Source organism: Hypanus sabinus, chromosome 15, assembly GCF_030144855.1.
Source record: "Hypanus sabinus isolate sHypSab1 chromosome 15, sHypSab1.hap1, whole genome shotgun sequence".
NCBI classification, from domain to species: domain Eukaryota; kingdom Metazoa; phylum Chordata; class Chondrichthyes; order Myliobatiformes; family Dasyatidae; genus Hypanus; species Hypanus sabinus.
Genome location: NC_082720.1, coordinates 426,796 through 444,940, shown reverse-complemented (window position 1 = coordinate 444,940; position 18,145 = coordinate 426,796). Strand labels below are relative to the sequence as shown.

At 48.5% G+C, this 18,145-nt stretch overlaps 1 protein-coding gene across 1 annotated transcript in view; it reads left to right on the top strand.

The window, feature by feature from the left end:
• LOC132405280 (Kv channel-interacting protein 1-like) overlaps nt 1-18,145 on the top strand; it is a 320,304-nt gene that overhangs the window by 225,450 nt on the left and 76,709 nt on the right. The window contains exons 6-7 of the mRNA XM_059989963.1: nt 12,882-12,986; nt 14,373-14,435. Coding sequence (XP_059845946.1) covers nt 12,882-12,986; nt 14,373-14,435 — 168 coding nt within the window. The remainder of the gene's footprint in view (nt 1-12,881; nt 12,987-14,372; nt 14,436-18,145) is intronic.

The following is an 18,145-nucleotide window of genomic DNA, read 5'->3' as shown; positions in this document are numbered from 1 at the left end:
TTAGCGGCTTGCGAGGTATCCGGACTGGGTGTCTATTTCTTCGTCCAGCAGGATTCCTCAGCACCGGAATCCACTAAAGTGGATAGGGACAGGGACTGCTGTTGGTAATTCACGGTAGCTGGGAACTGCACCCAAGTCTGGGGGGCTGAAGGGAGTATCATCTGGCTCAGCAGAGCTCCCTTTGTCACTGGTGAGCCCTCCCTTTTGACCGCTGAGGGCAGGTATTCCGGAAATGTCCTGGCTGGCCACAATAGTAGCAATCCCCAGCTCTCCACCTCTGAATTTGTTCGGCTGGGGAGAGACGGTTCCGTCCCAGCTGCATCAGTTCCACCCCCAGGGGGGTGGGGACGGTTGTAGCAGGAGCCACACTGGGAGCGGCTGGGGAAGGGGGGCTGGCTGAGACTGGTAAGGTGGACTGTGGGCTACCCCGAGGAGCGGGACAACTGGTTCTCTCTCTCTGACGCTCCCGAAGTCAATAATCTAATCGAATGGCTAGCGAAATCAGAGAGTCCACATAGTCCGTGTCGTCCCTCGCGGCCAACTCATCCTTTATCTTGTCCAAGAGGCCCTGTTGAAAAACCTTGTCATTCTACCCAGAGTCTGCGGCCAAGGTCCGGAGCTCAATGGAATACCTGGCCACACTTCATGAAGCCTGAGGAAGAGTAAACAGCGGTTTCGCGGCATCCCTACCGCGAATGGATTGTTCGAAGACTTTCCTCATTTCAGCGACAAAGGAGGAGTAGAGGGACAAACCTCTGGTCAGTTATCCCATATTGTGGTTGCCCAAGCCAAGGCACCCCCTCGTAGCAGCCCCATGATATATACAGTCTTTGATTTATCGGAAGTGTAGGTACGTGGCTGCAGCTCAAAGACTAGGGAGCATTGTTACAGGAAGGCCCAGGGTTCGGTCCTACCTTGGTCCCTGGCATAGGGTTCAGGCTCGGGTACATATGGCTCTCGAGGGGATGGTGTTGCTAATTCCGGGGGCAAAGCCATCCCGAGTGGTTTGGGTAGCCGGGGTTCTTGGAGGGGACGGAGAAAAAGAAGCGGAGACCCGGTCCACTTGTTCACTGACCTTCTGCACATTCGTGGTCAGTGTCCGAAGGTTTTCCCTGATCTCCTGAAGTGGTTGGTCATGGGCGCCCAATAGGTAGCCCTGGCTGGCCAGGGCCTGTTGTACGGGATCCGTGTCCGCTGGGTTCATTGTGGCCAGTTGGCTCTGTTACAAGGGTGTGGCGGTGGAATGAACCCAAGTGCTGAACACGGGCACGGAGGCCGATTAGGAAGGCATTACGGTCGTAGAAGGTGTGGATTTGGTGCCAAGGGAGTCTTTACCCAGAGTCTTGGTTTTAGTAGAGAATTCAGGAACAATGCTAGACTAGAACTGATCATCCTAAGAACCATGGAACAAGGTTATTCTACACAAGTCAACCAGCGAACTGGTAGCTCCTTGTTGTGGTCGCAGGATTTTTATACTGCATTTGCTGATTTTTGTAGCTGGTGGAACCTGGGAGTGATTGGAACTAAACGAGGTGATTGAGGCCCAATTCCTGAGGAAAATAGCCAGGTGCGTGATTGCCAGATGGGACCGTGAGAGAAGCAGGACCTTAAAGGTAGTCATCTCGGGATTGCTGCCTGTGCCATGCGACAATGAGCATAGGAATAGAATGAGGTAAAGGATAAATGTGTGGCCGAAGGATTGGAGCAGGGGGCAGGGATTCAGATCTTTGGATCATTTGGACCTCTTCTGAGGCAGATGTGACCTGTATGAAAAGGACAGGTTGCACTTGAATCCGGGGGGGGAGAGGGTGCGCAGTATCCTGACAGGGAGGTTTGCTAATGCTGTTGGAGAGGATTTAAACTAGATTTGCAAGGGTTTGGGAACTGAAGTGAAGAGGCAGAGGATGGGGAGGTTGGAGTACAAGTAGAGATGGTTTTTGAGGAAGGATAGACAGACGTTAGGGCGAAGATGCACTCATCCTGATGGTTTGAGATGTGTCTATTTTAATGCAAGGAGGATCATAAACAAGGCAGATGAACTTAGAGCATGGATTAATAGGTGGAACTGTGACATTGTGGCCATTACAGAGACTTGGATGTCTCAGGATTACAAATGGCTGCTGAGTATGCAGGGGTAGATGCTTCAAAAAGGACAGGGAGGGAGGCAAAAAGGTGGGGGCATGGCACTGCTAATCAGGGATAGTGCAATGGCTGCAGAAAAGGAGGAAATCATGGCGGAATGGTCTGCTGAGTCTCTGTGGGTGAAAGTCAAAAGTAGGAAAGGGGCAATAACCTTACTGGGTTTTTTTATAGACCCCCCCAATAGTAACAGGGATTTCAAGGAGCAGATAGGAGGCAGATTCTAGAACATTGCAATAATAATAGGGTTGTAATAGGAGATTTTAACTTCCCTAATATTCATTGGCATCTCCTTAGCTCAAGGGGTTTAGATGCGGTAGAGGTTGTTAGGTGTGCTCAGGAAGGTTTCCTGGTGCAATATGTAGATAAGTCAACTGGAGGAGAAGCTGTACTTGACCTGTAATTGGGAAATGAACCTGGTCAGGTTTCAGATCTCTCGATGGGAAAGCATTTTGGAGGTAGTGACCACAATTCTATCTCCTTCACCATAGCACTGGAGAGGGATAGGAACAGACAATTTGGGAAAACTGTCAGTACCTCCAGTTGAACTTTGTCTTTTTGTGTGTTTTCCCCCTAGCTGTGATTCTGTGGTTTTGTATTGCCATGTGCTCTCGTTTGTTTTCATGCCCCATGTACTCCTGTCCCCACACCTACTCTGGCCCCTATATTACTGAGTACTGCTCCTCTTACCTATTTCTCATTATTATCTGTATTGCTGCCACCCGTGTCTCATTGTGCTCCACCGATCATCTGCCTCTCTGTTTATTGCTCAGTGTGCTTCAGTCCTGTGTTTTCACCTGTTTGTTGCCTGATTGTGCCTTTCCTGAGCCTTTCCAGTATTTGTAGCTGTACTTTGTCTATCTGAATATCAACTCTGCCTGTTTCTTGACTCTGGTTTTTAGATTTCTCTGAATGTTTTGATCTGTGCCTGAACTTTGCCACTGATTTTGTTTGCACCTTGGGATTTGTTACTCAATTAATATCATTGTGTGCTAAGTACTGGGTCTGCAATTAAATCCCTGCTCCTGCATTCTGACAGAACATTTAATTGGGGTAGGGAGAAATATGATACTATTAGGCAGGAACTTGTGAACATAAATTGGGAGCAGATGTTCTTGGGGAAATGCATAGCAGAAATGTGGCAAATGTTTAGGAAATACTGCATAGGTGTGATCCATTGAGGCGGTGAAAGAATGGTAAGGTTAAAGAACCATGGTGCACAAAGGATGTAGAAAATTAGTTAAGAAAAGAAAAGCTTACGAAAGGTTCAAGAAACTAGGCATTGTTGGAGCTGTAAAAAATTACAAGGTTGCTAGGAAGAATGGAATTAGGAGAGCCACAAGGGGCCATCAGAAGGCCTGGTGAGCAGGATTAAGGAAAACCCCAAGGCATTCTAAAATTTTGTGAAGAGCAAGGGGATGAGCTGTGTGAGAATAGGACCAATCAGGTGTGATAGTGCAAACATATGCATGCAGTCTGAGGATGTAGCAGAGGTACTTAATAAATACTTTGCTTCATTATTCACCAAGGAAAAAGACCTTGGTAGTTGTGGGGATGACTTTCAATGGACTGAATTGCTTGAGCATATAGATATTAAGAAAGAGGATCTGCTGGAACTTTTGAAAAGCATTAAGTTAGATAAGTCACTGGGGCTAGATGAAATCTATCCCAGGCTACTGTGGGAAGCGTGGCAGGAGATTGCTGAGCCTCTTGCGATAATCCTTGTGTCATCAGTAGGGATGGGAGAAGGACCGGAGGATTGGAGGGTTGCAAATGTTGTATCCTTGTTCAAGAAAGGGAGTAGAGATGACCCAGGAAACTAACCCAGACCCAGTGAGTCTGACTTAAGTGGTGAGCAAGTTGTTGGAGAAGATCTTGAGAGGCAAGATTTATGAGCATTTGAAGAGTTATAATATGATTAGGAATATACAGCATGGCTTTGTCAAGGGCAGGTTCTGCCTTACGAGCCTGATTGAGTTCTAACAAAACACACTGATGAAGGTACCACAGTAGATGTAGTGTATATGGATTTCATTAAGGTATTTGATAAGGTTTACCATGCAAGGCTCCTTCAGAAAGTAATGAGGCATAGGATCCTAGGAAACCTTGCTCTATGGATCCAGAATTGGCTTGCCAACAGAAGGTAGATGGTTCGTATTCTGCATAGAGGATGGTGACCAGTGGTGTTCCACAGGGATCTGTTCTGGGACCCCTCCTCTTTGTGATTTTTATAACTGACCTAGATGAAGAAGTAGAAGGGTGGGTTAGTAAGTTTGGTGATGACAGGTAGGGGTGTTGTGGATAGTGTGGAGGGCTGTCAGAGGTTACAGTAGGACGTTGATAGGATACAGAACTGGGCTGAGAAGTGGCAGATAGAGTTTAACCCAGATAAGTGTTAAGTGCTTCAGTTTGGTAGGTCCAATTTGAAGACAGAATATAGTATAAATAGTAAGAATTTTGGCAGCGTGGAGGATCTGAGAGATCTAGGGGTCCATGTTGACAGTACACTCAAAGCTGCCGCACAGGTTGACAGTGTTGTTAAGAAGGCATAGGGTGTGTTGGCATTAGGATTGAGTTCAAGAGCCATGAGATAATGTTACAGCTATATAAGATCTTGGTCAGATCCCACTTGGAGTACTGTGTTCAATTCTGGTCACCTCACTACAGGAAGGATGTGAATACTATAGAGAGTGCAGAGGAGATTTACAAGGATGTTGCCTGGATTGGAGGGCGTACCTTATGAGAATAGGTTGCATATACTTGGCCTTTTCTCCTTGGAGTGACGGAGGATGAGAGGTGACCTAATGGAGGTGTATAAGATGATGAGAGGCATTCATCATGTGGATAGCCAGAGGCTTTTTGCTCGGGCTGAAATGGCTAACATGAGGGCATAGTTTTAAGGAAATAGGTACCAAGGGGATGTCAGGGATAAGATTTTCACACAGAATGGTGAGTGCATGGAACACATTGCCGATGGCAGTGGTGGAAGAGGATACAATATGGTATTTTAAGAGCCTCTTCAGTAGGTATATGGAGCTTAGAAAAATAGAGGGCTGTGCACTAGGGAAATTGTTGCCACTTTCTAGAGTAGATTGCATGATGGGCACAACATTGTGGGCCAAAGAGCCTGTAATGTGCTGTAAGTTTCTATATACTATGTTCTGTGTAAACCAGATTCTAGTGTTCCTTGAAACTAATGTTTCTCAGTCTCTTCAGCAACCTTTTTGAGAAACCTGTTCCGGGTGACATCCAATTTCAGACCTGTGAGCCTACCAAACAACTTCTCCCTAGTAATAGCTGCACTTAGTTCTACCCTTACCAGCAAATGCCTGAATTTCAGAGTGTTGTCTTCCACAATAAAGATAGATGCAAAGTACTTAATAAATTCATCCACCAGCTTTTTGTCCCCTATCACTATCTTTCAAGCGTTATTTTCTAATGGTTCAATATCCACTCACACCTCTCTTTTACTCATTATGTATCTGCAAATAATTTTGTTACCCTTTTTTAAATTATTGGTCAGCTAACATTCTTATTTCATCTTTTCTGTCCCTGTGGCTTTTTTAGTTGCCCTTTGTTGGTTTTTGGAATCTTCCTAATCATCTAGACTCCCACTATTTTTGCTATATTATATGCCCCCTCTTTTTTTATATATACAGTCATTGACTTTCCTTGTCAGCTATGGTTACCTCATCCTTTCTTGAGAATAAATCTATCCTGTACCTTTTCAATTGCTCCCAGAAACTCCAGCCATTGTTATTCTACCATTCTCCCTGCTAATGTCTCCTTCCAATCAATTTTGGCTAATTCCTCTCTTAGGCCTTTGTAGTTCCCTTTACTCCACTGTAATACTAAACTATCCAATTTTAGCTTCTCCGTCTCAAACTGCAGGGTGAATTCTATCACATTATGATCACTGGCTCCTAAGGGTTCCTTGAACTTAAGCTCCCTTAACCAAATCTGTTTCTTTTCACAACAGCCAATCCAGAATTGCATTTTCCTAATGAGCTCCACCACAAGCTGCTCTAAAAAAAATCTCTCATGCAATCGACAAATTCATTCTCATGGGATCCAACACCAACCAAATTTTCCTAATCTACCTGCTTGACTATCATAACATTGTAGCGGTGTGCTACATGCAGCGCTAAAATTACGACACGGAGTCGGTAACTGCAGTCGAAGAAAAACTTTATTCGAAATACCCAGCCTTGCTTTTAAGCCTCCCTCAACCTGCCCCCCCCCCCCGTGGCGCAGAGGCTCCAAAGCTCTGTGCTCGCAAACCCCCGTAGGCTATCTCCCTTAGCCGGAACGCTGGCTAATTGTGAGCCAGTTCAGATGTGCCAGGAAATGGGTCACCACATAACCCCCCCAGAACCGGCGATACACCCCCCCAGTGTCCACAGTCTGGGCCAGAACCTGTTTGGGAGGTCGGCCTCTGCGCCGCGGTGCCGGAAACTCGGCCGGTTGCGCCAGGTCCACATGGGCCGGCTTGAGTCGGTCCACCGTGAAAACCTCCTCTTTCCCCCCAACGTCCAGCACGAACGTGGACCCGTTGTTCCGGAGCACCGTAAACGGCCCCTTGTAGGGCCGCTGTAGCGGTGGCTGATGCCCGCCCCTTCGTACAAACACAAACTTACAGTTCTGCAGGTCTTTGGGTACGCAGGTTGGGTTCTGCCCATGCTGCGAAGTGGGTATGGGGGCCAGGTTACCGAGCTTCTCGCGTAGTCTGCCCAGGACTGCTGCGGGTTCTTCCTCTTGCCCCCTTGGGGCTGGTATGAACTCCCCGGGGACGACCAGGGGCGCACCGTACACCAACTCGGCCGATGAGGCGTGCAGATCGTCTTTGGGCGCTGTGCGGATGCCAAGTAGGACCCAGGGAAGCTCGTCCGCCCAGTTAGCTCCTCGCAGGCGGGCCATGAGAGCCGACTTCAGGTGACGGTGGAAATGCTCCACTAGTCCGTTCGACTGTGGGTGGTAGGCAGTGGTGTGGTGCAGCTGAGTCCCCAAAAGCCTGGCCATAGCTGACCACAAGCTGGAGGTGAACTGGGCGCCTCTGTCGGAGGTAATGTGGGCTGGTACACCAAAGCGAGATATCCAGGTGGCGATCAGGGCTCGGGCGCAAGATTCGGAGGTGGTGTCGGTGAGTGGGACCGCCTCTGGCCATCTTGTGAACCGGTCCACAATAGTCAGGAGGTGCCGCGCTCCGCGCGACACTGGCAGGGGGCCCACGATATCCACATGAATGTGGTCGAAACGCCGGCGGGTGAGGTGGAACTGCTGCAGCAGGGCTTTGGTGTGCCGCTGCACCTTGGCCGTCTGGCAGTGCATGCACGTTTTGGCCCATTCACTGACCTGCTTGCAGAGTCAGTGCCAAACGAACCTGCTGGAAACCATCCGGACAGTTGTCCGGATGGAGGGATGCGCCAAGTTATGAATGGAGTCGAAAACGTGTCGCCGCCAAGGTGCCGGGACGACGGGACGGGGTTGGCCGGTGGCAACGTCACAGAGTAGGGTCCTCTCACCCGGGCCCACGGAGAGGTCCTGGAGCTGCAAACCGGAGACTGCGGTTCTGTAACTTGGAATCTCCTCATCTGCCTGCTGTGCCTCTGCCAGTGCCTCAAAGTCTACCCCCTGGGAAAGGGCATGAACGGTAGGGCGAGAGAGCACATCCACCATGACATTGTCCTTACCCGAGACGTGCCGGACATCCGTCGTGTATTCAGAGATATAGGACAGCTGGCATTGCTGGCGGGACGACCAGGGGTCGGACGCTTTCGTAAACGCAAAGGTAAGCGGTTTGTGGTCCGTGAACGCGGTGAAGGGCCGACCTTCTAGGAAGTACCTGAAATGCCGGATTGCCAGGTAGAGCGCCAACAGTTCCCGGTCGAAAGCACTGTACTTGAGCTCAGGTGGCCGCAGGTGTTTGCTGAAAAATGCCAGGGGTTGCCAGCGACCTGCGATGAGCTGCTCCAGCACCCCACCGACTGCCGTGTTTGATGCGTCCACTGTGAGGGCGGTAGGGGTGTCCATTCTGGGATGTACTAGCATTGCAGCGTTCGCCAAAGCTTCCTTCATTTGAACGAAAGCGGCGGCGGACTCCTCGTCCCAGGTAATGTCCTTGCCCGGACCGGACAGCAGGGCGAACAGGGGGCGCATGATCCGGGCAGCTGAAGGGAGGAAACGGTGGTAGAAATTGACCATACCTACGAATTCCTGAAGGCCTTTGATCGTGGTGGGTCGGGGAAAGTGGCGGACCGCATCTACCTTAGCAGGCAGAGGGGTTGCCCCGTCTTTAGTAATCCTGTGGCCCAGGAAGTCAATGGTATCGAGTCCAAACTGGCATTTGGTGGGGTTGATTGTAAGACCGTACTCACTCAGTCGGGCACAGAGTTGACGGAGGTGGGACAGATGCTCCTGACGACTGCTGCTGGCTATGAGGATGTCGTCCAAGTAGATGAACGCAAAGTCCAGGTCCCGTCCCACCACGTCCATTAACCGCTGGAACGTCTGTGCGGCATTCTTCAGGCCGAACGGCATGCGGAGGAACTCGAAAAGGCCAAACGGGGTGATGAGAGCCATTTTGGGGATGTCGTCAGGATGCATCGGGATTTGATGGTACCCTCGGACGAGGTCTACCTTGGAGAAGATCTGTGCGCCGTGCAGGTTTGCTGCAAAGTCCTGAATGTGCGGCACAGGGTAGCGGTCCGGTGTTGTAGCCTCGTTCAGCCTGCGGTAGTCGCCGCACGGTCTCCAGCCTCCTGTCGCTTTGGGCACCATGTGCAGGGGGGAGGCCCATGGGCTGTCGGACCACCGGATGATCCCCAATTCCTCCATCCTCTTGAACTCCTCCTTCACCAGTCAGACGGAGCTTGTCCGGGGGAAGCTGCCAAGCGCGGGCGTGGGGTCGGGATGTGGTGCTGTACGCCGCGTCGGGGCATGGCCGCTGTGAACTGCGGTGCCAGAACCGAAGGAAAATCCGCCAGGACTCTGGTGAAGTCATTGTCGGACAGCATGATGGAGCCGAGGTGAGGAGCTGGCAACTGGGCTGCACCCAGGGAGAACGTCTGAAAGGTCTCGGCGTGTACCAGTCTCTTCCTGGGCAGGTCGACCAGTAGGCTGTGAGCCCGCAAAAAATCCGCACCCAGGAGCGGTTGGGCTACGGCGGCCAGTGAGAAGTCCCACGTGAACTGGCTGGAGCCAAACTGTAGCTGCACCTGACGGGTGCCGTAGGTCCTTACTGTGCTGCCGTTCACGGCCCTCAGGGGGGGACCCGGTGCCCTGCTGCGGGTGTCGTAACTCGTCGGAGGTAAAATGCTGATCTCGGCACCGGTGTCGACCAAAAACCGGCGTCCTGACCGCTTGTCCCACACGTACAAAAGGCTATCCCGATGGCCAGCCGCTGTAGCCATCAGTGGCGGCTGGCCCTGGCGTTTCCCGGGAACCTGCAGGGCGGGCGACAACGGCGGGCTTCTGCGCCCCACTGCTGGTGGTAGAAGCACCAGTGTTCATTGGGCCGGGGGTTGGTGGGCTCTGCGGCCGGGCCTGGACTGTTTGCTGCTGGGAGCTTGGCTGGGTGATCTGTGCGATGGACGCCCCGCTCACCTTTTTGGTGTTCCACAGCAAGTCCGCCCAGGCTGCCACCTTCCGGGGGTCACTGAAATCCGCATCGGACAGCAGCAGGCGTATGTCCTCGGGCAGCTGCTCCAGGAATGCCTGCTCAAACATGAGGCAGGGTGTGTGTCCATCGGCCAGAGACACCATCTCATTCATTAAAGCCGATGGAGGTCTGTCTCCCAAGCCATCCAGGTGCAGTAAACGGGCAGCCCGCTCGCGCCGTGAGAGACCGAAAGTCCTGAGGAGCAGGGCTTTGAATTCCGTGTACTTGCCGTCTGCCGGGGGCGACTGTACGAACTCCGCGACCTGGGCCGCTGTGTCCTGGTCGAGGGAGCTCGCCACGTAGTAGTAGTGGGTGTCTTCTGAGGTGATCCGGCAAACGTGGAATTGGGCTTCGGCTTGCTGGAACCATAGGTTCGGTTGCGGTGTCCAGAAACCCGGCAGTTTCAACGAAACCGCATGAACAGAGGTGGCGTCGGTCATTTCTGGTCCAAAAATCGTTTGGACCGTCGGGGTCACCAACTGTAGCGGTGTGCTACATGCAGCGCTAAAATTACGACACGGAGTCGGTAACTGCAGTCAAAGAAAAACTTTATTCGAAATACCCAGCCTTGCTTTTAAGCCTCCCTCAACCTGCCCCCCGTGGCGCAGAAGCTCCAAAGCTCTGTGCTTGCAAACCCCCGAAGGCTATCTCCCTTAGCCAGAACGCTGGCTAATTGTGAGCCGGTTCGGATGTGCCAGGAAATGGGTCGCCACAACATTGCCCTTTGCTTTTCCGATCTCCTGTTGTAATTTGTACACCACATCCTAGCTATTGTATGAAGGCCTGTATATAACTCCCATCAGTATTTTTACCATTGCTTTTTCTTAATTCTACACATAATGATGCTATGTCCTCCTCTTTCTGAAGATTTATTTTATTGTTTTTTTTTAACCAACAAAGCCACCACACCTCCTCCACCTGCCTGTTCTTTCAATACAATGTGTATCCTAGGTCTGTAGTCTAGTGTAGTTTTTTTCTCTGTGTTGTTTTTTACATAGTTCCGTCTAGTTTTTGTACTGTGTCATGTAACACCATGGTCCTGAAAAATGCTGTCTCATTTTTACTATGTACTGTACCAGCAGTTATGGTCAAAATGACAATAAAAGTGACTTGACTTGACCTTAGATGATAAACTCCCACCTGTGACCCTTCAGCCATGACTCTGTGATGTCAGTGTGTAACTGTGCTTCACTATCTTATTCCATATGCATTCAAATATAACACCTTTTCCAATTTTTACCCTTTTTATTGGAAGTTAAATTTTTATCCCTTTGTTAACTTTTTGTTTTCTTTATTCTGGAGACTTTTGTAACCATTCCTGCACTTTCCTTCCCTTTTACTTTATCCTTACTGTTGAACTGCTCAGACCTTCCACACATCCCAATGACCACAATATCAACTGCTTATCCATCTTCACAGTCTCAGTAAACACTTTACCTACTTGTATACCAACTGACCCATCCTCCGCCTTATCATTCTGGTTCCCATTCCCCTGTCAAATTAGTTTAAACCCTCCTTAACAGCTCTAGCAAATCTGCTCACAAGGACATAATCCCCCTTGAGTTCAGGTCTAACCCGTCCTTTTTGTGCAAGTCATGTCTTCCCCGGAAGAGATCTTAGTGATCCATAAATCTAAAACTTTGACTCTACATTAATTCAAAAGCCATCCATTCATCCTATTCTTAACCTCACTGGCTCATAGTACATGCAGCAATCCAGAGATTACTAACCTTGAGGTCATGCATGACCTAGGGAGCTAGGTCATTTCTACCTAGCTCCCTATATTCTCTCTTCAGGACCTCATTCCTTTTCCTACTCATGTCATCGGACCAATATACACCACAGCTTCTGGTTGATCACCTTCTGCCTTTAGAAGGCTGTGAACCAGATCTCTGATTCTGGCACCAGGGAGACAACATATTATTTATATCTCTCTTTCATGTCCACAGATCTTCTGTCTTGACCTCTAACTATTGAATCCCTATCACCACTGCACTCTTCTTCGCATCCTTTCCCGTTTGAGCACAGAACCAGACTGTGGTCACTGTGGCTTTCCCCTTGTAGGTCACCGCTCCCCCAGTAGTATCAGACAGTATGCTTATTACTGAAGGAAGTAGTTTTTTAAAACAGGCTATTTCAGTCCTTCAAGCTATACGACACAACAATCCTAATCATGGAACAATTTACAATGACTGGACTGTGGAAGGAAATGAGAGCACCCGGAGGAAACCCACATGCATATGGGAAGGAATGTACAAACTTGCTTATAGAGAAACCAGAATTTAACTGAACTCCAATGCCTGAGCTGTAATAGCTTTGTGCTAACAACTATGGTCCCCTGGTCCCACTACCACAGTGCCCCTCTGTACTTACTGCACTATTTGCCTATCCCTTTTCCATTTTGTGACAGTCACCCAGCTATCTGCCTCCTGCAACCTAGGTCTGACTACCTCCCTGTAGTTCTTATCTATCAGCCACTAATTCTCCTGTATAAGCCGAAGGTCATCGCACTGCAGCTCCATTTCCTAATTCAGTTCATAAGGAGCTGCAGCTGGTTGCACTTCCTACATCTCACATGAAAAGCACATAACTGACCCTGGACTGATTGGTAGGTGAAGACGTAGCTAAAGTCAACATGTAGGAATCTGACGTACAGTAGGTGTCCAGATTGTCCAGATGTGAATATAGAGCCAGGGAGATGGGATCTACCATGTGTGGTCTGGTATACTGATATACTATGCAAGGTGTACAATGGCTGGTTAGTATATTGATACAGGGTATACAAGGGGCAAGTTCATATACAGTACAGGTGATGTAGAAGTTAAAGAGAAGCAAGGACTGGATAGACACCCAGAATGGGGGCTGTGTGAAGACTGGTAGCAGTATGATAAAGGCAGGGTGAATCCGTAGAGTACAGGCAGCCTGTGGTGGTGGAAATGTGGGGCAGTGCGCTTATGTACCTGTTTGTTGTTGGGGCTGGCGAAGGCAGCGAGGCCTTGTGAGGTGTTTGGGCACTTGGTGCTGGGAGTGGTGTGGAGGGTCTGTATGAGGAGGTGGTGAGCTGTTCATGTTGCTCACTCTGCAGGAGATGACAGACATTGTGAGGGCCATCTACGACATGATGGGGAAGTACACCTACCCTGTGCTGAAGGCCGATGCTCCCAGGCATCACGTGGATGTCTTCTTTCAGGTAGGACCTGTTTCTGAAGAAACCCTCCGTTTTCAGGAGGGATACAAGTCATGGGTGTTGATTATTCATCTCGGACATGCTGACCTTGGTTTAGTACATGTCATGTATTGTGGTTGTGTCAAGTGGGAAGGAGGCACACACCCTGTATTCACACTGAGCACCATTGGGGCACTGATTTCAGCAGGTGGTGTCAGATTGTGGTAGGAGCAGAGTATTCACCCACCATGAACATTTTAGGACATCTCAAGGTCACAAGCTGTCAAAATGTCTGGGTCTTCTGCTTCATCCAGCAGTGATCAGCTAACTGTGCTAAGGCTTTGTCATCAGACGTTGCCCATGGGATAGTGTAACACCCCTACAATATGGTGTGAGTTTATACCAGACTGCCTTCTAATTCAGAAGAAGCAACAGCAGCTGGTGCTGAATGCAGTTGTTACTAAGGAGGATTTGCTTCCTTGTACCCAGAGCCCAAATACACTGTTGGCCCATATTTGACCATATCCAATGCTGCTGTGTGGATCCCAGAGCCACAGAGCAGAACAGCGCAGATATCAGCCATTTATACCAATCACAGTGCCTACCCAGCTAGTCCAAATTTCCTTCAATCCTCCAAGCCCCACCCCTCCATGTACTTATCAAGTGTTTCTTAAATTATCGTATTGTACTTACTTCGACCACTTCCCCAATTTACTCACCAGCCTCTAATGAAAAGGTTGCCCCTCAGTTTCCTTTTCAAATCTTTCTTTCTCACGTATATCGATGCCCACAGGTTTTGGACTTCCCTACCCAGGGGGAAGACTGTTACCATACACCCTATCATTTTAAACATATCTATAAGGTTGCCCCTCATTCTCCAAGGAATAAAGATCCAACCTCTCTCTCTATAACTTGGGCCCTCAAGCCCATGGGTCTTAGTTCAGCCACCTTGCTGGTGGTTCTGGTATCTGACCTGCCCCAGCAGGGAGATATGTGCCTGTTTCTGTTTGGTCTATTCCAATCTATTTGTCTAGTTGTTGAAGGCACACAATAGGGACATGTGCCCTTTGGTCCACCATGTCAGTGCGACCATCATATCCATTGGTACGGATCCCATTTCCAAGCAGTTGATCTGTAGCTTTCTACTTGTTCAGATGCTTCTCAAATGATGCAAGAAGACCTTTCCTCAACAGTTGGCAGTATGTTCCAGATTGCAACCACTGTCATGTACAAGGAGCAGCAGCACTTCCTTGGGAAGTGATGTGGACTTCCATTGGAGGTTGCATATTGTCCTGATCATAACTTAAAAATTGACTGTGGCTGCTTCTTGCTTGGAACAGATTATTGCTAATTCTTTGTGAACCCTATAGAGTCAGCTCTTCATGAACATTAATATTTTTCCTTCTACAGAAAATGGACCAAAACAAAGATGGTGTGGTGACTCTGGATGAATTTATAGAATCCTGCCTACAGGTAGATGACTTGTCAATATGACCACTGGTCACATCTGCTTACGTCAGCCTCACTGCCTGGGGAACCATTGGCCAGTAACAACAGGCACTGACCAAGGAGATCAAGGCCAGCTGTAGTCAGTGAAGCAAGATAATTGGAAAGAAATCACAGTCCTTCATCAGCACCACCAACATCATCATCATCGTGCTATAGAGTAATACAGCTTGGAAACAGGCCCAACTAGTCCATGTTGGCCAAGCACCTAAGAACAGAAAATAGTAGAGCACAGTATAAGCCATGATGTTGTGCCAGTCTTTTAACCTACTCTAAGATCCTCCTAACCCTTCCTCCCAGAGAAGCCTCCATTTTTTTCTATGATCCATATGCTTGTCAAAGAGTTTCATTGGTGCCCTCAATGTGTCTGCCTCTGCCACTACATCTGGCAGGGCACTTGCCTCTCTGTGTAAAGAACTTATCTTTGAGATCCCCCTATACTTCCCTCCAATCTCCTTAAAATTATGCCCTCTTGTATTAGCCACTTCTGCCCTGGGAGAAAGTCTCTGCTAGTCACTCTATCTATGCCACTTGTACACCTCTTTCAAGTCACATCACATCCTCCAAAGAGAAAACCCCTTGCTCGCTCATCCTGTCTTCTTAAGACATGTTGGGAATGGTTTAAACTAATATGACAAGGGGATGGGAAGCAGGATGATAGAGCTGAGGATGAGCGGCAGGTTTACAAGTAGCTGATGGATGCAACATGAATGTAAGGAAGGACAAGCCAATAATTGGGTACAAATGCAGATAGAGCAAAGAGTTAAATTGTACCAAAGAGGCAAAATTCAAAAGGTCGAAGATTACAGGACTGAAGGAGCTGTACTTAAATGCATGTAACATTTGGAATAAGATGGACAAACCCATGGCGCAATTAGCGTTTGGTCAGTATGATGTTTTGGACATCACTGAGTCATGACTGAAAGAAGGCCATAGTTGGGAGTTTAACATCAAAGGATATACTTTATATTGAAAGGACTGGCAGGGAGGCACAGGTGGTGGTGTGACTCTGTTGGTAAGAGATGGAATTACATTCTCAGAAACAGGTGACATAGGGTCTGAGAACGTTGATTTTTTGTGGGTGGAGTTAAGAAACTGCAAGGGTGAAAAAACCATTATGGAAATCATATATAGTCCTCCAAATAGTAGCCAAGATGTGGAGCTGAGATTTCAAAGGCAGCTGGGAAAAGCATGTAATAAGGGTAATGACACAGTTATAATGGGTTCTTCAATAGTTAGAGGTACAAACAGGAGGTTCTGTGGTCATGACTGAGACTCCCGGATGATTTGTTGCCTCCCAGGTGCCAGGGTCAGGGATGTCTCTGACCGTGTGCACAGCATTCTGAAGTGGGAGGGTGAGCAGCCAGATGTCACGGTACACATCAGTACCAATGATGTAGGAAGAAAGAATGAAGAGGTCATGAAGAGTGAGTATAGAGAGCTTGGTAGGAGGTTAAAAAACAGGGCCTCAAGGGTGGTAATCTCAGGATTGCTACCTGTGCCACGTGCCAGTGAGGGTAAGAGTGCGAGGCTCTGGAGGATGAACACATGGCTGAGGAACTGGTGTAGGGGACAGGGTTTCAGATTTCAGGATCATTGGGACCTCTTCTGGGGAATGTGGGACCTGTACAAGAGAGACAGGTTACACCTGAACTACAGGGGGACCAATATCTGCAGAGAGATAGCAGACAACAGGTGGGGTTCTCAAGATTGCTGTCAGTACTATGTGATAGTGATGGTAAGAATTGGAGGAGATGGCAGTTGAATGCGTGGCTGAGGAGTTGGTGCAGGGGGCAGGGTTTTAGATTTTTGGACCATTGGGATCTCTTCTGGGGAAGGTGGGACCTGTACAGATTGGATGGGTTGCACCTAAACTCAAGGGGGAGCAATATCCCTGCTGGTAGGTTTGCTAGCATGGTTCAGGAGAGTTTAAACTAATTTGCAAGGGGGATGGGACCCAGAGCGATAGAGCAGTGAAAGAAGTGCATGGAGTAAAGCCAGATCCAACATATAGAGAGGCTTTGAGGAAAGAGAAGCAGAATAAAGGGTGTAAAGGTAATAGGTAGAAGGGCTAAAGTGTGTGTACTTCAATGCAAGAAGCATCAGGAACAAAGGTGGTGAACTGAGAGCTTGGATACACACATGGAATTATGATGTAGTGGCCATTACGGAGACTTGGCTGGCACCAGGGCAGGAATAGATTCTCAATATTCCTGGATTTCAGTCCTTTAAAAGGGATAGAGAGGGGAGAAAAGGGGAGAAGGGGTGGCATTACTAGTCAGGGATACTATTACAGCTGCAGAAAGGGTGGGTAATGTAGCAGGATCCTCTTTTGAGTCAGTATGGGTAGAAGTCAGGAACAGGAAGGGAGCAGTTATTCGACTGGGGGTATTCTATAGGCCCCCTGGTAGCAGCAGAGATACCAAGGAGCAGATTGGGAGGCAGATTTTGGAAAGGTGCAAAAATAACAGGGTTGTTATCATGGGTGACTTTAACTTCCCTAATATTGATTGGCACTTGATTAGTTCCAAGGGTTTAGATGGGGCAGAGTTTATTAAGTGTGTCCAGGATGGATTCCTGTCACAGTATGTTGACAGGCCGACTAGGAGGAATGCCATACTAGATCTAGTATTAGGTAATGAACTGGGTCAGGTCACAGATCTGTCAGTGGGTGAGCATCTGGGGGACAGTGATCACCGCTCCCTGACCTTTAGCATTATCATGGAAAAGGATAGACCCAGAGAGGATGGGAAAATTTTTAATTGGGGAAGAGCAAATTATGAGGCTATAAGGCTAGAACTTGTGGGTGTGAATTGGGATGATATTTTTGCAGGGAAATGTACTATGGACATGTGGTCGATGTTTAAGGATCTTTTGCAGGATGTTAGGGATAAATTTGTCCCGGTGAGGAAGATAAAGAATGGTAGGGTGAAGGAACCATGGGTGACAAGTGAGGTGGAAAATCTAGTCAGGTGGAAGAAAGCAGCATACATGAGGTTTAGGAAGCAAGGATCAGATGGGTCTATTGAGGAATAAAGGTAGCAAGAAAGGAGCTTAAGAAGGGGCTGAGAAGAGCAAGAAGGGGGCATGAGAAGGCCTTGGCGAGTAGGGTAAAGGAAAACCCCAAGGCATTCTTCAATTATGTGAAGAACAAAAGGATAACAGGAGTGAAGGTAGGACCGATTAGAGATAAAAGTGGGAAGATGTGCCTGGAGGCTGTGGAAGTGAGCGAGGTCCTCAATGAATACTTCTCTTCGGTATTCACCACTGAGAGGGAACTTGATGACGGTGAGGACAATATGAGTGAGGTTGATGTTCTGGACCACATTGATAATCAGGGGGAGGAGGTGTTAGAGTTGTTAGAATACATTAGGACGGATAAGTCCCCGGGGCCTGACGGAATATCCCCCAGGCTGCTCCACAAGGCGAGGGAAGAGATTGCTGAACCTCTGGCTAGGATCTTTATGTTGTCCACAGGAATGGTACCGGAGGACTGCAGGGAGGCAAATGTTGTCCCCTTGTTCAAAAAAGGTAGTAGGGGTAGTCTGGATAATTACAGACCAGTGAGCTTTACATCTGTGATGGGAAAGCTGCTGGAAAAGATTCTTAGAAATAGGATCTCTGGGCATTTAGAGAATCATGGTCTGATCAGGTACAGTCAGCATGGCTTTGTGAAG